Raw genomic sequence first — 23,593 nt, forward strand, 5'->3', positions numbered from 1 at the left:
TCTCCAACATCTGCTTTGTCTTAACTGCCCAGTAAAGACATATCTTTTGGGTGTTTTCTTTTTTTCTATAGACAAATTAATTCATCCATCATTTGAGTGCATCTGTATGCCAGCGCAAATTAGACACAAGTCTTGTCCTCACAGATCTTCTTTCTCCTCTTACAGGGGAGGTAAGGCACAACCATAACACACAAGAGAAACCCTGTCTGAGGACAGATAACATACTGTATTGGGTGTGTGAAGGGGACGAGCCGCCTTCTCACTGGAGCAGCCGGGAACATATTAGTGACAAGCTGACTTTCAGGTCTGGATTTTGAAAGTTGGACATACTGTAGGCATGGGAAGATGAGGGGGAAAGACATATCAGGCCTGAGGAATAGCATACCTGTACAAAAAGTGGGAAGAATGAGCTGTGTTTGTAGAGGAGGGAATTGTTTGGCCTGGTGGGAATAAATTCAGAAAGGTAGGTGATCAAGAAGGGCGTTTGAGACCTTTGGGTGATAGAGATTCAGTGTAAGTTTTCAAGCAAGAGTGAGAATGTGAGTAAAGCTGTACTCCAGAAGGCTAGCTGTGGTTTGAAAAGGGAGCTGCTGGAGGCTGTAAGTCAAGCATTCAGTTCCTGAGTGGAGGCAGAAATAGAGAAGAAAATTCAAACAGTGGTAGAATGAGGTGAATTTAAACAGGGAACCAATGTGGTTCTGATTGTACTTCACTTAGGTAACTTTTTCATTAAGAAAGAATTCTGGCTACCTAGTCTCACATGTTAATAATAGAGGTCTTGGGTGCAGTGGCTAACATCTGTAATCCCAGCACTTTGGGAGGCTGAGGCGGGTGGATCACGAGGTCAGGAGTTCGAGACCAGCCTGACCAAGATGGTGAAACCCCATCTCTACTAAAAATACGAAAATAAGCTGGGCATGGTGGTGCGCACCTGTAATCCCAGCTACTCAAGAGGCTGAGGCAGGAGAATCACTTGAATCCAGGAGGCGGAGGTTGCAGTGAGCCGAGATTGCACCACTGCACTCCAGCCTGGGCGACAGAGTGAGACTCCGTCTCAAAACAAAACAAAACAACAACAACAACAACAACAACAACAAATAATAGATGTCTCCGGGAAAGTATCATATATGTTTGAATATAATGTGTGTGACACCTAAAATTATTTCTACTATATGAAGAAAATCAGTACTTTGGGAGAAACAGGTAAAAATGAAAATGTAATTCAGCATCAGTTTGAGTTTCACTGTGAGCCTCAGTCCGGGTTTTAGAAAGAAAGGTACGTAGACACAATTCTGGCTTTAAATAGTTCACAATGTGGCAAAAGAAACTTCATTAATTTCTTAAGATTAATGATAAATACAGTTTCTTTGGGCAGATTGACTCTAAATATTGAGTTCAAGGGGGTTAATTACAGTATAAAAGGGTTTCTAGCTGTTGAAAAGGTTGGGAGCTACTGAATTAGGCCTCCAGATCCTGTGGCCTACCTGTTATACCTCAAAGCCTCAATTTTCAGCCGCTTCCTTAGCCTTTCTCAACCAGGGCTGTGAGACAGTTAAGCTCTAAGGAAAATTGTTTGAGTAACTAATATCAGTTCTCCCAAGGACTGTATTTAGGTATTCTTTACCTACCATGGATGTGTTAGGGCCAGACTCTCTTGGAAGGATGCTTCTCTTCTGTTCTCTTCCCTTGCCCTCTCCCTCTCTTTATGCTTCTGTTTTGTGATTCCCCCATTTACACACAGGAACAACCTCGAAGTTCTGGGTTGGAATTGGGACCAGAAAATGACTATAGCTTTATCTTCTAATATTTGTGTTGATTAATGCTTGAAATTATATCTAATAATTCATAGTCACTAAAAAGAAAATTTGAGTGAATATTTGATAGTAGCTTATCCTCTTAAAGTTTACAGACCTCAGGCCAGGCCGATTCTCATTAGGGCCAGGCATGCTGGCTCAGGCCTGTAATCTCAGTGCGTTGGGAAGATCTCTTGAGGCCAGGAGTTTCAGACCAGCCTGGGCAACATAGTGAGAGCCTGTCTTTAAAAATACATATATTATAAATTAGGTGGGCATGATGGCGTACATCTATAGCCCTAGCTTCTTGGGAGGCTGAGGCAGGAGGATCACTTGAGCCTGGGAGTTTGAGTTTACAGTGAGCTATGATCACGCCACTGCACCACTCCAGCCTGGGCTACAGTGAGGCCCTGTGTCTTTTAAAAAAAAAAAAAAAAAAAAGTTTACAGATGTCCTAATCATTAGAGCTAATAAGGCCTAAATTACTGTGTACTTGCTGGTTCTCCATGTTTTAATTTTCCTTTGGGCTAAATCAGGTGTAAAATTGGGAATCTTGAATTTAAACCTCTAACTCAGGGATTCAAAAAGTGTGGTCCATGGCAACTCTTGAGGGTCCCCCTCTGGACCGTTTCAAGGATCTTCTTCATTATACTTCAGCCAGAACAGCATGCCACAGCACACTGAATACAAAAGCAATTGAAATAATCTAGCTGTCTGGATTATTATTTAATATTTAGTGTTAAATGCTAAAGAGATTTGTAAAACCATGGCATTCTAATCACTTAATATTTTTGTTCTGAGAAATAGTTATTTTTCATTAAAATGTTATTTTAAATATAACTGCTTTTTAGTTGTTTTAAAAGTGAATTCCTAAAAGTTAAAACATGTAATTTAGTTATTTAGTACAGTAAATAATGATAGATGTAACCCACATAAGCAAAAGCTCTTTAGGGTCTTTAATAATTGTTAGGAATATAAGTGGATCCTAGGAACAAGACCTTTGAAAACTACTGCCATAACTTAGGAGGGACAGCTGTTGACTAAGAATGGGATTTCTATAGTCTTTTTATCTTTTCCAAACAGCCTAGCAAAGCAAAAAAATCTTAAAGGCCGTGTGTCAGATGGGCTTGATTATTCCATATTTTCTGTCTCTTCAATGTAGATGGACATGCCTAGCTTTGCCTGTAACAGAGAACTCTTTCTTCCTGTCTTTTTCCTTTCTGTATTTCATCTTCTCTCCTCCCCCATGAGGACATTATGGAGGGCTGGCCAGAAGTGGGACTTTGCAAGTCACAGAAGTGGCAAAAATTATTCCTAATTGCTGTTATCATCTGTCAATGAAAGGGAAAATGTAGGTCTGATGGCCTTTTTGATGCTTAATATATAAAAATTGCCCAGCAATTAGCTTTGTAACCACTGTCTATTTAATAGCAGTAACTGTTGTTACTAGCTGTTTCTAGCTCTGTCTCAGTCAGTACATTTGTGATTTTTCTTTTTGTGATTTTTTTTGTGATTTTTTCATAATTATATCTGAATTACATATTCATATATGTGGATTTATAAATTGTTCATACTAAATTACAATAAATACATTTTCATATATTAACTTCTATGACTTTTAAGTTCTTGTTCACTAACTGTCTGGGAAAGCTGCTTTAGCTTATGAAGCCTCATTTTTCATGAGCACAGCTTTTAGTCTTACGTTGTGGGACTTAAGACATCTTGTCCTGCCCCAAGGTGGGAATGATTAAATGGCTAAAAAGAGGCAGATACTATTTTTGTGATAAATATGGGTTTCATGTCTTATAGCAAGTTATTTTAGCCTGGAGTTTGTTGTCATACAGACACTATATTCTGTCTGCCTTTCATTCCCTTTTCTCTACTTCCTTGTTTCTCTGGCAGTTAGGCACCTTATAATCTATTGTCTGATGCATGTCCAGCTAGTGACTTCAGTTCTTCCAGGCTTATTTTACAATAGGCTTGATCTTTATTCAGTGGTGCTACAATGACCTGAGGATGTCGTCTGTGATTATTTGCATGCTTTCCTACAGGAGGATAGTAATTTGCATGTAATTACTTTATCTTTATTCATGAATTTTTATCCTTTATTGCTCATAAATTGAAGAAGCATTTTGCTGGATGTTAAATAGTCAAAAATTTTGATACCTCTGTGTGGAACGTTTTCCTCTTAAAACAAGAATAAAGAGAGGCTTTAATAGTCTGTCTTGTTTTCCACTGATAATAAGAGATGAATTGCAGGAACCACTTCCACTCTGATGAGACCATTCACAACACACAGCAGCAGCCAAACCTGTTCCACGATTTTTACAGCTTAATCTCGGCTGTGCTTTCCTGCATTTGGAAGCGTGATGGTGCCCTGTCAGGTCGCCCATGTGCATATTTTGGGGCATTGCCTCTGAGTTAACATTGGGCATTCCTGTTTTCGTAATCTAGGTAAGGTAGAAAAATCCTAAGGAGTCTTTTGAAGATGGTGTTGAATAGCAGTATCTTTGAAGTTAGTTGGTATTTCATATATGAAAAATATTGTGACATTATTTCATTAATACATAAAAAATTCCTAAGGGGTAGATGCTGTTCTAATCTAAGAGAAGAAATGCTGTAGTTAACTGGAATTATTTGTATTCCTGTTAAGGTACTATGTTACATGAGATGAGAGAAACAAATAATTCAAAATTTTTGGTCTTAAGGAGGCTGTTAATTGTGTAGAGAGTATAAGTCATGGTCAAAAATATCCACAAGGCAGTGTAAGTAACATGAATGGTGCAGAATGGTAGTTAGGAAACAAATATAGAATGCTACTCATGTAAAGGTACCAAAAATAATTCTTACAAGGTAGACCTGCTATTTATGTGAGCTTTTGTAATTTCTGAAATGATTCACATGAGAAAACAAATGACTTCTGTGTTCTGGAAAATTTCAAGAGTATTTGGCTATTACATTGTCATTCATGTAGGAAGAAATACATTTTTTATGAAGGAGTTTATTTTGCAAATATTATCCTGCTCTTTGCTGTGGTAATATTGTAACAAAGAGAATTACTTTTTCTTATTCAGAAATACTCACTGGTTTCCCATTGATTTAAAGTTTTCCTCAAGCCTTGAAACAGTCCCACTTTGAAGACTGGATGAATGATATGGGTGCCTAGGAAATGTGTCTCCAGTCTCTTCTGCAGATAACTAATGGAATTAGCCTTATATTGCTAGGAAGATGGTAGAGTGGGTTTTTGCATGACTATTGTAGTATGCAGCAATAACCCTGCAATGGCTTCCTATCAATCTTAGAATAAAGTACAGAACTTTTTTTTTTTTTTTAAGAGAGAGTCTTGCTCTGTTGCCCAATCTGGAGTGCAGTGGTGCGATCATAACTCACTGTAACCTCGAATTCCTGCACTCAAAGGATCCTCCTGCCTCAGCCTCCTGAGTAGCTGGGACTACAGGTGCATGCCAGCACACCCAGCTCATTTTTAATTTTTTTGTAGAGATGAGGCCTTGCTACTACATTGCTCAGGCTGCTCTTGAACTCCTGGCCTCAATGTCCTGCCTCAGTCTCCCAAAGTGTTGGGATTACAGGCATGAGCCACTGCTCCTGGCCATCTTTAATTCTATTTAGTAAATCCCATGTGAGACAAACCCAGTTTATTTAATTTTTATGTATTCAACCAAACTATTTTAATAGAATTTTACATATTTTTGAATTTCAAAAAGCAAATGTGGACAATTTTGTCATTTAAATATTAGCTGTCGTGTGTTGTTTTAGATAGAGGTTGCTTCTTGGTAAGCAGCTTCTTGAAATACCAGAAATTATCACGCAGAGAGATAGAGAAGGCAAGGGCAATAGGATTCCCATGGAAAAGGAGACAGCTGTCTTTGTTTAACTAGGACAGTCCTGGTTTTTGATGAACCATCCTGAATGGATATGTACTGAGAGAGTCATGACCTAAAAAATGCCTTTGGGTTTGATTCCTCCTGGAAAGTAGTGTGATGGCAGAACAGCCACTGTATGCCTTCTCTTAACCAGCTCTGGTGTTTGGAAAGGGTATTCAGGTCCTGGCTTTGCAGTCTTTCCAAACATTTGGGGTCATGTTGGCGTTATTCATAGAGTCACTTCATTCTTTATGTCCAGTTTTCTTGTTAGAAACTAGAGCTAGGCTAGGCGCAGTGGCTCATGCCTGTAATCCCAGCAGTTCGGGAGGCCAAGGTGAAACGATCACTTGAGGTCAAGATTTTAAGACCAGCTTGGGCAACATAGTGAGGCCTTGTCTCTTCCAAAAAATTAAAAAGTTAGCTGGTTGTGGTGGCATGCACCTGTAGTCCCAGATACTCAAGAGACTGAGGTGGGAGGGTCACTTGAGCCTGGGAGTTTGAGGTTCCACTTCACTGGAACTCACCATTGCACTTCAGTCTGGGCAATCAAAGTAAGACCCTGCCTCAAAACAAAACAAAAAACAGACTAGAGCCAGTTAGAGCTCTGTCCATCTAGAACCACTCTTGTTAACAGAACTGTAATTTCCATAGCATTTTGTTTTTCGAGTGAGAATAAGTTCTTCTGATGATAAAGTCGTGTGCTATTTATAAAAATTTAAGCAGTATAGGAAGCATGAAGAAGAAAATAAAAATACCGAAAATTCCACCAATCACCTCTAATACTTTTCAAAATGGAAAAAGCAGTAGGCATTGGGATATTTTAAAACTTTGTGTTATAAACAATTGTGAGATGAAGAACAGATGCACAGCATGGCACTTGTTATTTTCCGTAACAGCTTTATTGAGCTTTACTTCACATACCATACGGTTTACCCATTTAAAGGGTACAATTCAGTGGTTTTAGTATATTCACAGGGTTGTGCAACCTTTGCCACAATTTTAGAACATTTTGGTTTTTTTTTGTTTTTGAGACTGAGTCTCACTCTGTCGCCCGGGCTGGAGTACAGTGGCGCGATCTTGGCTCACTGCAACCTCCGCCTCCCGGGTTCAAGCAATTCTCCTGCCTCAGCCTCCTGAGTAGCTGGGATTACAGGCACATGCCACCACGCCTGGCTAATTTTTTGTATTTTTAGTAGAGACGGAGTTTCACCGTGTTAGCCAGGATGGTCTTGATCTCCTGACCGCATGATCCGCACGCCTTGGCCTCCCAAAGTGCTGGGATTACAGGCATGAGCCACCGTGCCCGGCCAATTTTAGAACATTTTTAACCACACCAGAAAGAAACCCTCTACCCTTAAGTCATTGTCCCTTTACCCCACTTCCTCCATACCTCCCAGCATCTGGCAACTACTAACATAATTTCTATCACTGAAGATTTGCCAGTTCTTGACGTTTTATATAAATGGAATCATAAAATATGTGGGGTTTTTTTTGTGACTGGCTTTCAATTAGTGTACTGTTTTCAGGGCTCATACATCTTGTAGCATTTATCATGCATGGCATTTTGAAAAGCAAATCTTAGTTAAAAAACATGTATTTATGTATCTAGGCATGCTTTCTTAGTTTTAGTTACTGGCTCTTATTTTAATTGTGTGAGTGTGGTGTATAGTGAAAAGTAATGGCTAAATCTTAAGAATTTTTAAAGCAAAGATTAAAATCAAAGCAAGAAGCCTTCCTCAGATTCTTTAGTTTTTTTTTTTTTTTAAATAAACATTTTAAAACTTGGTAAATTACGTAAAGGAGAACTGTGTAGCATTTTCAATGCCAGATTGAATGTAAACAGGGATGAATTCTTTACCAAATTGTGGAAATGTCTGAGGTTTATTCTCTTGGTCCAGGCTCAGTTTTCTTGCCCAGAATTGCCCTATCTTCACTGCCTTCATTTTTTCCCCACCCCTAAGTATGTTACTGTAGTTATCAGAAACCTCATGCCTTTGTATTTCTCTTAATTCTTTTTTTCTCCTATAAAAGTGGGAGAAAACAGACATGGTCTTTGAAAGTCTTTTTAAATTACTTATAAAGAGTAAAAACACCTATCTTGGTTAAAGGAGATTCAGTTTTTTACATGTGGATAAGAGAGTGAAATTGTGTTTCCTTAAAATGATGTGAGGTATCCTCTTATCTTGAACGCTATGGAATTGGGTGCCTTTATCATTTTCCCCTGAAACTTCCAGCTTTTAGGCTATTCCAGGTTTATTTTCTCTCTGTTGCCCACTCGCATCCAGAGTGAAAGAAACGAAAACAAACCCTCTTTCTTTTGTACCCAAATATAAGTTTGAACCTTTTTGCTTAATTTTAATATCATTCTAAAACTTTTCTCCCGAGAGTCTTTAGACAGATTTCTCATATCTCCTAGGAAATCTGATATTATCTAATTTTATATTTATACTTCTCTCCTTTCAAATCTCTTGAAGTGGCTAATCAGAAAAAAGCATATACAATAAAACCTGAAGTAGGAAGTGAGATTCCAAGTGAAAGAAGAACTAATTATTTTAGTTTTCTGAGGGCTAATAGTAACTCTGAGTGTTGACTGCCAGAAAATTCTAGTTGGTACAAAAAGAGGCACGCCAGTTGAGCAAGAGAATAATATTAGAAGTAGAAGGCACATGCATGTTTCAGAAAGGCTCTGCAGAGGAAAGGTGATACAGCATATTTGAGAAATTGAGAGACCGGTGTACCTAGAGCCTAGAGAGCAATAGAGTAGGAATTGGATGAGATACGTGGTAATCACATCATGGGGGGCAAGCACTGGATTTTGGTATTTATCTTAAGAGCAGTGGGCAGCAATTGAAGAGCTTTTACTAAGAGCAATGATTTGATCTGGTTAATTATTAAAGTATCACTGGCTACTGTGGGGAAGGGGACAGATACCACGATTGGAATGGGCAACTTAATTAGATGATGCTAATGTAATTGTCTAGGTTGGTGGTCTCTCAGTTTTTGAGCTTATCCCCTCATACATGTGTGTTTATCATTTATATATATGTACTTTGTTGTTGACAAGTTGAGTACATTATAAGACGTTAAAAAACAGTAAAATGGATGAGAAAAATTAATGAATGGAAGTGCTACTATTTTTTTCCCTGCCCCAACTGATGTATGTTAAGCTTCTGGGATACTTGTTGCCCCACCCTGAACATGACTAAGCAAGGGATCATGGAACAAGAACAGTGGCAATGGAGAGAGTTTGGAGAGAGAAATTAGGAGGTTGCATTAACAGGACTTGAAAATTGGTTAAATAGGAGTAAAAGAAAAGGTAGTGGATTTCTGGTTTGTGTAACTGAATAGATAAGAGCGCTGATTAAAGAGTCAACCAACACTCTGATAGATGCTAATTGTGTTAAAGTAGCATTCTGCCAGAATGGTGGTTTCTCTGAGCATATACTCAATAATGCCCTTAGTAACAAATGGTAGCAGGGCATTTGATGGGCAAGTCTTGATCTGTGTTCAGGAAGAGGAAGCAGACCAATGAACCTGAGGACACAGGTTACTCTTGCCTTTGGAGGCATTAGGGTATGACAGGATTGGTAAATGATAGGCCCCTCAACTTCCAGTTGCCTCTTCAAGTGTCTTTAGCTAGAGGCAGGGCCATTCATTTCACGACTAAAAATAAACGGCTTACAAAACATGGTGGACTGAGGAACATATTAAGACTATTGCCAGTGCAGACAAATAATTTTTCAGCAGGTTATCAACTGATAGAAGTGATTTTCATATTGGCTTAGAAGGGAATAAAATGCATTCGGGTCATAAGTTGGGAGAGGATTGCAAGAAATAAAGGATGGGAAAAAAACCCAATCATATATACAGTTTTGCCTTAAGGTTGAGTAAAAAAAAAAAGGGGGGGGGATGTTTATGATGGTACATTTTCATGTGTAGCTATATATGCACGATGCTCCATTTCCTGAGATATAGAAAAGTTTTTTAATCACATTTTAAAACAAAATTTGAAATAATATTTTTGAAAATGTTTCAAAATGCCACTTTAAAAATGCATTGCTTTGAATAAAATTTACTGTTTGTAATCCTTATGCCTCCTAGCACAGTGCCCTGCAATGTGGTAACTTTTTTTTTTAATGCAGCAACTGTACCACTGCAGTATCTGCCTCCCTTCTATTCTAGATACCTTTGAGCAAACGTAAACTCATTTGCTTTCATTCTGTCTCAAAAATGTATTGCGTAGAACTTTGCAATCATGAGAGAAATACCTGGGGGCATTACTGATGGTCCGAAGTGTGAACACCACTAATTTAGATGCTGATGTTGTGATCACTCACCCAGTCAACTGACCAGCTTTCCAGAGAATGCAAATCAGATTCAAGCCAGTCTTTAAGCAAACATCTCATTTAATCGTAAGAAACAATGCTGAGATGGGTCATATCCACATTATCAATTGCCTTGGGACTAATTGCTAATAGGAGAAACTGCTGGTTGTGAAAATCATGAATGCAGAGTCTACTGTAGTAATTATATACAGTAATAAAATACAGTCATGCCAATCAAATCTAAACAGCCTGTCGTTTTCCACTACTGCTAACTTACCCAGCGTTTCTACATTTCCCTGCTTGTACAAAACGCCTAATGGTAAAGTATGTTAAAGGCAGGGGTAAGCCTGAAGGATGGCTGTTTGACAACTGCATTAGCGATAAAGGGACAGCCATGAAAAAAAAAAAAAAAAGTCAATAGGCCTAACTTAAAGAGAAATGTCCTTTCATAGGTAAAATGTAAGGTTTATGTAATATCAGTGCTAGTGTTAAAAAGTATGCTGAAAACATCGTATTACTGAATTTACTCAACCTGGACAATAAGTGTTCTTTCCCTTATTCTGCTCTGTTGCCCTGACTGAATGAAGAAAGAGTTAATGGTATCAGTATTAAGCAGGAAGTTCTGTTAGGCTTATGCATATGATGGCATGAATAATTTAGCATCTTCAGGAAATGCAAACTGCAGTAGAATTTAAGCAACCTATCAGAATTTAGATCAATATTTTACATGATAGTATGATAGTATGAAATTAAAGTCAGTGGAAAGAAGATGCTTAAAGATACCAAGTGAAGAATGTTAATAGTTTAAACTGTGAGAAAGACTGGGAATTTTTTATTGGAAATGTTTTGTCTTACGCAGCAATAATGGTTTACCTGCATTCTGACACTTGTCAGATGACTTTTTGCCAACATGATTGGTAATGGGATGTGGCAGTTTCTTTGCTGTCAAAGAAGAGATAATTTCTCAGGTTTTTCTTGTAAGTTTTAAAAATTGTCCTTATGGGTTTTTTTTTCTCTTTAAATATGGAATAAAGGAACTGAAGGGTAAAACCTGAAGACTAGGCATGTTTCTTTAATAAAGGTTTTATAGAAGTAGCCATTTGCAAACGTCGGTAAGACAGATTTTTAAAAAAACAGTTTAAACTTATAATTATCGAAAATATTCTAAATTGTTTATCTCCTGTGGAATGATCTCATTAGCTTGGTAGACATTTTATATGTACGCCTGTGGTCTTTCTATATCTTATGTCATTACTGTAAATAAATATTGTGCATGCAACTTTAATAGATTGGGTGGTTGGAAGTACTTAGCAAAGGTGACATTTATCAATCTTATTTTGTGTTTGCAAAAAAAATACAGTGTATGTAATATTTTCAAAGCAAGACTTAATTGGATTATGTTAAATAATTTCTAAAAATGATGAAAAATTCTCTTTTATTTAAGACATTACCATTTTTAGATGTGTGTTATTTAAATATAAATTGGTTTGGTTCTGATTTTTCTAAAACTTTTAGTTAGCATGAGTTGTATGTTTTAAATAATACAGTCTTAGGGGAGATCTAAAACACTGTCTTGTTTGCCTTTATGTGGGCTTTCCTAAGCCCCAGTGCATTTTAACCACTAATTGTTTCTTGGTTAATACCAACGGAAAAAGAAAATCTTTCCCATGCTGAAAATAATTTCTTCAGGATTTTACAGAAAATTATTGATGTAAAGTTTTGGATGTCACTAAAGTAATAGTAAAAAAAAAATTACTTTTGTTTGTCTCATCTCAATTTTGAGTGTCACTTTGATTCATATAAACCCTTCCCCTTTTCATAGATCATCACCTTCTCATTGAGTTTTTTCTCCTAAAGAGAATTTACTTCATTGACACTTAAGCTAAAATTTAATGTAAATAGCCTAAATAAATGGCTGTTTGATCTGGCCACACATTTTTAATAAGACATTTTGTCAAGTATGTATATATATATTGAGAAAAAAATAGTAACATGTGGCTTGGTAAAAAATGAATAGGTGATTTTTAGCAAACCAAAGATATTCTTATTTTGTATCAGTGGATATAAAACTCTTTATTGCAGTGTGCCGTTTATAATGGCTTTGGTCTCTTTCCAACTAGTAGGAATGAGTTAATCTTAAGCACTTCCAAGCTTAAATTTTTTTTGGATTCAATTCTCCTAAATGAGAATATAGATCTTGTGAAATTAACACTAATAGCCACAGATCTTGGCTTCCTCTACCTTATCTTCATTGACTTTAAAAATATATAACCCTAAAATGCTGGTTGCACTCTTTGACCGTATAACTTAGGAAATAACTAAGTTATAAGTGCATCATTTGATCTATGGCTGCTTACAGGGTTTTTCCACAAAAAAACGATTGCATAAATTTTTTTAAGAGCCTATGTTAAAGAGGATGCGTTTTTATTAAATTACAGAGCTTCCAGGATGAGGATCTAGATAGGACGTATGTATAAATACATTTTGAACATTTCAAAGCACCTTTTAGTTTATGTGAAGTTCTTCAGATGGCCCCGTTGTCCTTCGAAGCTTCTAACACCAAGGTGTCTGTTGCAGCCCAGAGCAAGGTTACTGCTACCCAGGACAGCACTAATTTGCGATGTATTTTCTGTGGTAAGCAACATTATGTTTACATTACTTTTTCAAGCTGTGGTACATGCTACTTGCGCATTTCCATAACTTTTGTTTTCTTAGGCCATAGTCTGGTTTGTGATATTTGGGATATATAGCAAGCTATTGTTTTTATGTTGTGATATTTGTTGTGGTTCATGTAGGTGATTTGGTCAGCTTTGAGTTGGCTTGTTAGCGAGGATTAGAATTAGTTAGAATTAGGATCTTAAAACACTTCTTGTCCACCTCTTCCAACACAAATGAGAGGGGTTTTTGTTTGTTTGTACTTTTTTGTTTTTAATTATTTTGTTTGGGAGCAAATTTTTGATTTAGAATTTAAGGAAAAAATTTATGTCCATCTTAATATGATTTGAGGAACGTAAATGTGCCTTGTGCAAAGGAAACTTTTGCTTAACTTGAATTAATTTTAGGTGTGCACGTTGTGAGGCAGATGTAAGCTATTACTTGCTTTAATAGGTTGATTTCTGATTGACAGCCTCCTTTATTCAGTAGGTTAGAAATCTGTGACTTAAGAGTGAATTTAGGCTTATTGAGTGTTTTCTTTCACTCTCACTCTCATATACACATGTGTGCACATATATGTATTGTTTGCATGGACAAACCAGGTATGTCACTTAGCCACCCCAAATTAGAGATAATAAGATATATATCTAAGGATACGTATCTATCTATAAACACAGATAGATACATATCCTTGTCTAAATTCTTTTTATTTCCATTTGTTTCTGAAACTTTGTTTTAAAAACCCAAGTTCCAAAGAGTTACTTTTAATTACTTGAGCTTTGAAAAGAAACCTCATATATGCCTTTTTGATTCATGTGTACCTTGCTAGCCAGATTATTTTATGAGAGAGATAAAGTTATTAAATGATATACAGTATTGCTCCAATTTTACATAAAGTGTTCAGCTCTGTGTATGTACTTTATGTGACTCAGAATTTTTAATGTGACTCCTCAATACTAATGATACTGTTTTTTTTACCTATGAAGAGAATTATTTTAAAATGTATGTACTTTCTGGTTTAGGCAAAGAAGTATGTGTTGCAAATTTCTTTAAAATAAAAAAAAGAAAAAAGGAAAGAAAAGAAAAGGCTAATGTATTTGTTAGTCACTTAAAGTTATATTTTAGGATTGTTCCAGAGGACACAGTTACAGCAGTGAGCCTATTGTGTGGCTGTTCATAAATCCCTCCTCTCCCTCCCAGATCCCACAATGAAACACTGCAGATTAAGTGTGTAATCAGTAACTTTTTCTCCTCATTTTTCTGCCTCCTCCTGGGGGTTTTTCCGGGCTATCTTTTGAACTAGTCATGAGTGATTATTGATATTTGTGTTATTAGGACTCTCTTTAGCTCATTTTGAAAACTCATCCAATGTTGTATACCTTTCTATTTAATATGTTGAGGTCCATACGCAGAATAATGGATACTTTACCCAATTGCAGAGAAAATATTGATTTGACCTAAGTGAAGGTGAATCTTTAAAGTTGTAAAATAATGTGTTAAAAAGCAGATTTCCCCCCATTATTACCTTTAATTTAACTGTGTGCAAACAATATAATTAACACGTTGCTAAGTTTAAACTTGATTGTATTGTGTATATAATAACACCGATTTGTCTTTTAGTCCTGTGTTTTTAAATAGTCTGTGGCTAATTGTGAAAATAGATTTGTGAAAATTAAAATGTGACAGTAAGTGGAATGTGCTTTAACCAAAACTCAATATTGAAGGCAAGACTGACATACAGTTCCTATTATAGAGTCTCCTGATCTGATTTTAATCATTTATAGGGTACTGTATCAGTGACATTGCCACATTTCTCTGTTACAAACAGTAACTCACAGACTTTGCTATATACCTTCTTCTTGTAGCCAGGACAAATTAAGATCAGCCACTATCTTTGGCTGTGAGGGAGAGAACAAACTCTCAAACAGCTGCTATTCTTTATGATAACATAGAGCAAAGCAGGTTCACTAGTTTCTTAACCTTGGTTGTTCTTCCCTCTTTTTCCCCTCCCCAAAGGGCTGTTAACCACCACATGATGCTCATAAAATATTGTCATTTTCCCACTGAAATGGTTATGAAAGTACCTATTTTGCATTTTATGAGAACACACTCATTTAGGAATGTGACCTGTGTAAAGTAATGTTTATATTCCTGAACATACAGCGGCAGCTGACAGACTTTGCCTGATCCTAGTTGCTGCTTCATGTCATGTGGGGTGCCTTTGGTATTACTTACCAATTTTATAGCCCATTAGAATGTTTGACAAGAAGGAAAAATGTAATTGTGTACCTTAAATTTATATTTACCTGGAACTTTTAATGTTTATAGTATGTTTGTATTAATTTTTAAATGCACATAAATTTCAATGTGCTAGTTACTGCAACCTGACAATTTGAAGAAGAAACAAACAGAACAACCAGATTAAATGTAGATGTGAAAAAGTGCCAAGGGGAGTGATTCCATGCACGGATACACACACACACCCAATTTAAAGGATGTCTGGAAAGACAAAAAGCCCAAAAATCCATTATCATCACAAAGAACCATGTAGAAAAGAATTGTTAAGAGTTGTTCTAGGATCAAAATTCTCCCCATTTTAAAAGGAACTTCCTTGAAGCTTTTCATCTCAGCTGCAGGAATAAACTGTAGTAAATTTTTTTTAGAATTATGATAACAGCCACAAAATATTACCCACATTTAAAAAATCTCCTTTCTGAACAGATTTGCTTAGTAAGCTTTTAAAAAGCTTTTAAAAAATATTTCAAAGCAGGTTCTGTAAATTGCTAAAAGATTTTCTTTTCTCAGCTTTTGTGAGTTACATTAAACTTGTGTTAGTTTTTTTAAAAACCTGTTAAATAAAATAAATAGGATTGAGTTGAAATTTTGACGTCTTTTTTGAATCTATATATTTGAATTAAAACTGAGATTTTAATTGGCAAATTTAATCCATTAATATTACCTTTGATATATAACACCTGTCCTAGGTGTGTGACTGGTATAATTGCATTCTTCTTTGAGGTAGATGCCAAACAGGTCTAACCTACTCACATTCAGCTGTTTCATTATTTAAGCAGCCTGAGGCTTTCAACTTAAATACTCAAGTAAACATTATTTTAAAAAATAGTTAAAACATAATGGTCTTGTGAGTTGCCCATGCTAAATGCTCACATTTAGTACTTTGGATATATAAAGTGCATTCCCTAAATAATTTCATGCTACCTCAGATTTACCCGCCCCTCCCCACACTTGTGTGTCCCCAGAAGAGAGGTCTTTTCTCTGTAAAGTATTAAACATTTGTGTATAGCCTAATAGGAGAGTCTGTTTTTACATCATTATTTTAATTTCCCAAGAAAAGAATTCTAGTCTGTTTACTAGACAGCAATCATGTATTTTCATTTATACAAACATTTACGTGTGTATTTAATTTCAAAAGTTTTGTTTTTTTTTTGTTATTGATTACATGGGATTAATTTTTTTATAATATTTATTTGGTTCTCAAAATAGACTCTTAGGAAATCTAATGAAATATATCACTGCAGTTGTCATCAATTTGTCTTTAGAGGACAAATAAAGTGATTAATCTAAAAACATTTGTAAAGAGGTGAGAAAAAAAGTTAGTAGGTAAGTTCAGATCAAATTAATTCTGTTTTTCCACACTTGGGATACACCAGTACTGCATTACATCCTAATAAATCTTTACTTCCGGTTGTGAAATCTACTCCACTAGTATAAAATACTTTGCACAATTAGCCCATAGATTACAAGAATTTAGTACACAGAAGCAGTTATTTCGTAACTTTTAAATAAGTTGTCTACAAATCTTTCAGAATATCTGTTAGGAGCATTTGCTGGTACATTAGAATTCACAAATATATGTAGTGTGTCATTACTCATATATTCTTCTCCAAGAGTGGAAGATAACTACTGTTTCTTTACTTTCTTGTTTACTGGATTAGACTTTAAGATTGTTCTATTTTAACCCTAGGTATTATATATTAGGTCCAGTATTTATCTCATTTTGTGACAGATTTGATTTTTATATCCAATGACATTAAGATGTCCCATAATTCAGTGGCATTCTATCTAAGATGCAAAAAACAGGTCTGCATTGTACATGATATGTGGGAATGGATGGTCATTAGTGTCTCATGACAGAACCATGTTGTATGAATGCAAGTTTTTTTTTCTTCTTACCCTAAATGAAAACTTAAAATTACCTGTTACATTAAAAATTCAGTTCAGTAGGTTAATTACTATATGGAAGTTTAGCAAATGTTTGTTTTCACCAGTGCTGGAAATGCTAGGCTATTAGACAAAAATGGCAGCTTAAATTGGGCAAATTTGATAAATGCTTTAGCATACTGGAGTCTAGTAATAAGGTTCTCATGCTCTCTCTCTCTCCTGTTTTTCATTTCCAGTGTTCTATTTAGGTGAGTTTTTGAATTCTGATTTTTCATTTAAGTTCTCCCTCTCCACTTCATGAATAATTACCCCAAAGAGAATGTCTCATTGTCTTAGAAACTGTCAAGCTTAGGTGCCTCTTCAGATGCTCATCGAACGCTTGTTTTACTCAAGCTCTTCATATATAAATGTTTCTTTTTCCTTATTGTTGATGTTTTCCATTTGTTTCAAGTAAGCCTTCTGGAGATGATGACAGTATTATGTTGCAGTCTTTCATTTGCTCTGTGTTATGTAAAGCTTATATTTTATTTTGCTAGACAAAAAGAAGACACGTTTGTAAATATGTGATGGTTTTATGTTATTCTCATGATTTTATCTCCTCTATCCAGCTAGATATGAAGATAATGTTCATCTGTAATGTTTTCTCCCTCTGTAGGGCCAACATTGCCTAGACAAAACTCACAACTACCTGCTCAAGTTCAAAATGGCCCATCCCAAGAAGAATTGGAAATTCAAAGAAGGTAAATTTTCAAGTTATTGTTTGTACTTTTTCTTTATGCTTCAGAAGACAAAACTGAACATCCTGTGTTTAAAGTAGATTATGTCTTATCAGCTGTTTAAGAGTCACAACTTTTATTCTTACATTAGTAAGTTTTGTGACTATCATTAGTAAGTTACCAGATACTTGTTATGCTGGACATGAGATGTTATAAAATTTCATAAGTGTTTTTTTTGTAAAAATTATACTTAAGGTATGTTTAAAATATTGTAAATACGCTTAACAGAATTCAAAATCTTCTTATGGTTCAAGAAGTCTTACTTTTGTAATTATAAAGTGATCTGTGAGTACTATGATTTTCATGTGACAAATTTAACTAAAAAGTTGAAATACTGTTGGCTGTTTCTGTAACACATTGATCTTCAGATATTACTATAGGGTTTAGTAGTAGAATACAAAATCATTCTCTACTGGGCAGCATTCTTCCATGACTAGGAGTTCTCTGAAAGTGGGCAGAGTATGTAGGATGACAGGCTAATCTTTGGAGTACCAGGATGGCGAGCAGGCAGGCCTCAGAACCGCACAAACGCTGAGCTACTTAAAGTTCCACTGGAAGCCCCAACTCATCTGAGGCAGCTTGTTCAGTTTCTTTAGAGAACAGTCTTCTGTGGTAAATGCCATTCCATCCATTGAGCTGGGGTTGGGGAGGACAGGGGAGGAGCTGGTACAGCTGTTCTTCAGACAGTGTATATACTTATTAATCAGCTTGATTATTGTGGCACTGCTCATTCCCGTTCTCTCTACCTGCTGACCTCAGGTTAGATCTTTCCCAGATTCCTCTTCCCATGTCTGCTTTGACCGTCTTCAGTATGTGTTCTGGGTTATGGATGCCTCCACTGCTCCATTTATTTATGTCACAGGCATTTTTTGTTCTAAGTACTTAAGTTATATTGGGAAGGGTGGGGAGAGTGGAGGGAACAAAAAGCCTGAAACTCATCAGACAATAAACATGACATGATATATAGTAGAAGATGGTAAGTGCTATGGGGAAAAATGCAACAGAGTAAGGAGGATTATATGTTGTGAAGGGGCAGAGGGAAGTGCTGGTTGTAATTTTATTTTATTTTTCCGTCCATTACTTATCAGTCTGAGTACTTGTGAGTTTAAATAGAGTGGTCAGGGTAGATCTCATTGAGATGAAAAGAAGGAATTAACCAAGCAGATACCTATGTAAGTGCATTCTGTGCAGAGGCCTTAAGGAAGGATGGTGCTTGTGTGTACATGGGAAAACAAGGAGGCCGTGGAGGCTGGAGCACAAGAGAGTATTAGGAGTAGAGGTCAGATCATGCAGGACCTTGCAGGCTCCTGTGAAGAATTTAACCTTTACTCTGAGAGAAAGGAGAACCATTGTACAGTTTTGAACATAGGCATGATCTGACTTAAAATTTTAGCAGAATCAGTCAGTCGCTCTGTTGAGCCTACACTACTGAGAGACGACTTGAGGCAGGTGCAGTGTTGTGACAGCAGCTCAACAAGAAAGCCAGTTAAGAGGCTGTTGCAGTGAACTAGGCAGGAGATAATGGTGGCTTCCCCCAGGTGATAGAAGTGGTTGTTGAGAAGTCAGATCCTTATATGTCTTGGTGGATTGTATGGTGGGGATGAGGGAAGGAGAGGGGTTGAGGTTTTTAGGCTAAGCTAGTGGGAAGGATGGAGTTGCCATTAATAGTTGTGAAAGACTGCGTAGAGCAGGTCTTGTTGGGGGATGTCAAAAATGAATTTTGAGGATGTTCGGTTGAGATTTTTACTGGACATGTAAGTAGAGATGTTGAATATTAGTCTCTAGGAGACTAAGGAAGAATTCTAAACATATAACTCTTTCCTACCCTTTCTGTCTTCTGGAAATCTCATGATAAATTTGCCCTACTAATGACCACCACCTTCAGTTTTCTACTTGGTCATGGGTTTATTTATATGCATTTTAATGATGTTTCTGGAATTTTAGTAGAATTTTGGGGAAGATTACAGGACTCCTCAATCTACCAACCTGAATAAGAGTCCAGACACTCCTGTCTTGTCATCTCCCTGCTCAGCATTCCTTATGGCTGCCTCTCCTCACATCAGTTTACTTCTTTGGCCTGGCATTTAGGAACTCACCCCATGTTTGTGTTTCACCCCCTCATGACTGTCTCTGTGTACACCATACTCATCTTTCCCTCTGTGTTTCTGTGTAGCATTCACCTCTTCTGACATGTCCTTCTCATATCCTTTCTACGTTGTCATTTTCTGTAGACTCTTCTCCAGGCACACTGATGTTCTTCTTTTCTGAATTCCTGTAACTTAATCACACAGTGTTTTGTATTTTCTTCCTACTTGTTTATTTTACATTTGAGTATTACCTCCACAGTGAACATTATGGGCTAATTTGAGAGTAGAAACCTCAATAAAATTTCTAATAAAAAGTTAAGAAGTTTCTGGTACTGAATTAATTTATATGCAGGTTTTGGGGTATAAGACAGAAAGTATATATTTGACCTTTAATGTAGTAATTTTCTTTGCTTTTGCCTAATTTTTTCCCCACTCTAAACCCATGGTTTGGAGGAGAAATTACTGATGTTTAGCTGGTAAATGGCCTTTTAGAGACTTCCCAGGTGCTAGGGAAGACATTACCTAGGAAGGTTGTTGAGTTGATTAAGATAACACACTCTTTTCTTGCTGCCTAGGATTTTCTGTGTTTTTTGGGAGTTGGTGGGAGGTTCACGGAGGAGGTGCTCTTTGAGCTGTGCCTAAAGAGGCAATAAAGTAGGAGTTTCCAGTCATAGAAGGGAAAAGCATTCCAGGAAGAAAGAGTAGGTGTGTAAAGGCAAGGCGATGCAAACACACGTGCAATGTGAGTACGCTTCCTCCTTCCCCCTCCAGGACCAGTGGTATGGTTAGATGAGGTTGTGTCCACCTTGTAAGGGCCTTATATACAATTATAAAAAAGGTATTTGTCATTTTTCTTTGACATATATCCCGTACAATCTGTTTTTGCCTGTGGTTAAACCATACTTGGAAAAAGATACTACAAAACTCTAAAATATCTACTAAATATTTATATAGACACTTAGTACTGGTTTTCACTTTCTCTCAGCTGACAGTAGTGCATGGCTGGATCTGGCTGTGTAGGCTAGCAAACGGGAAGGATGTATAGCACAGTCTAGTGTGAAGTTTGGTTCCCAGTAGAAATTATATTTCCAAAATTTATTTCATGTGGTTATTTATATAAAAATCATTTTTTAAAACTTGATTTAATCTTCAGAGGCACAATAAAATACCCTCAGGCCAACTTCTTACTTCATAAGTTGAGTGAAATTGTCCTGTTAACTTTGGCTGTTTAACTGGCCTTTTTCTATACTATTACTGGAACGTGTAATGAAAAACATTATCAGTTTGCATTATAAATTCACAGCTGTGAGGATGTGGGTGAAGTGCCAAATGAAAAGAGGGATTAGGTGAAAGTTGGCCAACTTGGTTTCTTTCCCTTGCTCAGCTCCTAGACACTGGCAGCCAGACCTGTAGAGCCCAGCAAGAAACTAAGATTCCTCTGTGGGAAAATTGCCATGGCCAAGAGAAGACAGAGATGTTGACACTCGTCCTTGCCAGTGAAGCTCATTTACTTAAGGGCCTCTGATCAACTTTGGTGCTGCTTATAAATATGAACAGACAGCCAAGGATCATCAAACCTTTCAGGCCAACTTCTATAAAAGAAGGACCAAAACAAAGAGTTGAAATTGTATGAAATAGATGCAATGCAGGGAGCGGAAGAAAACCTAAAAATATACTGCAATAGCTTCAGAGAACTAGGAGAATATATTTCATTGATGAAATAAAAATGGGTAGTTATTTTAAATGGATCATTCAGAGAACAAGAAAGTAAACATGGAAACTTTTTTTAAAAACCACCTCACTTTTTTTTTTCCCCCCGAGAAATAGAAGGGCCTGTGCTGTGGCTTACATAATCCCAGCACTTTGGGAGGCTGAGGTGGGCAGATCACGAGGTTAGGAGTTAAAGACCAGCCTGGCCAATATGGTGAAACCCGGTCTCTACTAAAAATGCAAAAATTAGCCAGGCCTGGTGGCATGCACCTGTAGTTCCAGCTACTTGAGAGGCTGAGGCAGAAGAATCGCTTGAACCCGGGAGGCCAAGGTCGCAATGAGCTGAGATCGTGCCATTGCACCCCAGCCTGGCGACAGAGCAAGATTCTGTCTCAAAAAAAAAAAAAAAAAAAAAAAAAAAAAAGAGAAAGAAAGAAATAGAAGTTTTGAGAACTAAGGTTGAGGAATTTATTCTCTGAAAATAGTCCTAAAACAAAGAGGTGGCATATGAGAAAGAAAGTAAAGTAAGAAGATCAGATTAGAAGGTTCAGCATCCAAATAATAGAAGTTCTGGGGGAGTGGGAAGGAGAACAAAAACGTGAAGAAATTGAATTTGCAAATAAATAACAAGAAAATTTGCTGGAACTCATTGATTGTCTAGATCAAAGGTCCGCAAACTTTTTCTGGGAAGGGCCATCTGTGTCATTTGCTAGACTCTTCCTTTGTAGCTCGCCATAGACAAAACGGAAATAAATGGTTGTAGCCAGATTTGGCCCTAGGGCTGTATACAGTTTGCTAGCTTCTGGTTTAGGTCAAAAAAGCTCACCAAAAGTCCAGCCCAGTAAGTGGGGAAAAAACCAAAGACCTCCCACCAAGACCTCTCACTATGGTATTTTAGAATGTTGTCCTAGAATAAGTAAGATTTCAAATGCTTGGTAAGGGGTGGTGGGAGTGACAAGGTGGGGGAGCTTCAAAATCCTAAGAGAATCTCTTTCCAGTCTAAAATCTCCTCTTCTGCACAACTTCCTAAGAAGCTATTGGAAGATGTGTTCTGTTAAGATGAGGGAGTAAAGCAAGAATGATGAACCCATGACAGCATCCAGGAGACAAGGAATCCAACTTTGGAAAGAGATAGGTAATTCCCGCACGACTAAGGTCAAAGCAAAACCTAGGGAATAGCCCGTCCGGTTGGGGGCGCTGGGAGGGCTGAAGGCTCCCGACGGGTAGTTTCTGAGGGGAAGCAAAACAAAAGAATAGAAAAACCTGACCGTGGTTCTGCTATGTTGGACCATGTTGATAGGGATTACAGTTCTAATGGAGAGTTTGGGGTGAAGTAGGGACAGGTATATAGAAAAAGAATCAAATTTTTAAAAGTACTACTTTTTAGCACCAAAATAAGAAAAAAATTGTTCTAGAAAGTAAATGTGATCAGCAGTGAATTATGTGATATGTGAATATTGGTGTATCCAAAGTGGTGGTATGAGTTTATTGGGAAAATGGAGAAGAAAAAGTTTTGGGGAGCTAGAGATATAGGAATTAAATCATTTGTATAGTAGGAAGTCAGTAGATAACATCTAAATATGAAAAGTCTAGAAGTAATAGTTCTAAATGAATTACTGTATTTAGAAACATGTGATAAGTACCAGAGTATTGAAAATAATTGCTTCTGGGGAGCAAAATCAGAAGTGGTGAGCGTTAGTAAGAGGATTACTGTTCTAAGTCTTATAATATAATTTGGCTTTTTAAGTTATTTATTACTACTGTTATGTTTAATTTTTTATTTTTAATAAATGTAGAGTCAATAGAGCAAATGTCTAAGTGTTCATTCTTACTAGTCCAATACCCTTTATTATTATATCATTTATTAAATAGTTTTTGGTTCCTACTGATATAATTAATATTTGGCTTGGCCATGATGAGGAAACATATTCTAAGAAACATGAGTCAGTCCTATGTTAGTCTCCACATAGAACCTTAATATAGTTAATATCTATAAATAGTTCGCAAATCACCAGTACTATCTGAAAGTTATAAAAGGGGAATAATAATTGCGGCACAGAACTGAGTAGTTGGAACAATGAGAGTGTATAGCCCTCCTATTGGCCTTCGGAGGCCGGATGGACCAAAAGTTGACCGCCTTCTCTTGTGAGTATCAACTCTTGCCTCAGCGGCTTTGTAATA

At 36.8% G+C, this 23,593-nt stretch overlaps 1 protein-coding gene across 13 annotated transcripts in view; it reads left to right on the plus strand.

The window, feature by feature from the left end:
• Positions 1–23,593, plus strand: part of ENAH (ENAH actin regulator) — a 160,089-nt gene that overhangs the window by 98,780 nt on the left and 37,716 nt on the right. For 12 of the 13 annotated variants that reach the window (XM_055107531.2, XM_055107544.2, XM_055107551.2 and 9 more), the window contains one exon: positions 17,495–17,579. In XM_055107531.2, coding sequence (XP_054963506.1) covers positions 17,495–17,579 — 85 coding nt within the window. Of the gene's footprint in view, positions 1–12,579; positions 12,637–17,494; positions 17,580–23,593 lie in introns of all 13 variants that reach the window. The other variant, XM_057301251.2, reaches the window with a different exon arrangement.

The sequence above is a fragment of the Pan paniscus genome, chromosome 1 (assembly GCF_029289425.2).
Source record: "Pan paniscus chromosome 1, NHGRI_mPanPan1-v2.0_pri, whole genome shotgun sequence".
Classification (NCBI taxonomy): domain Eukaryota; kingdom Metazoa; phylum Chordata; class Mammalia; order Primates; family Hominidae; genus Pan; species Pan paniscus.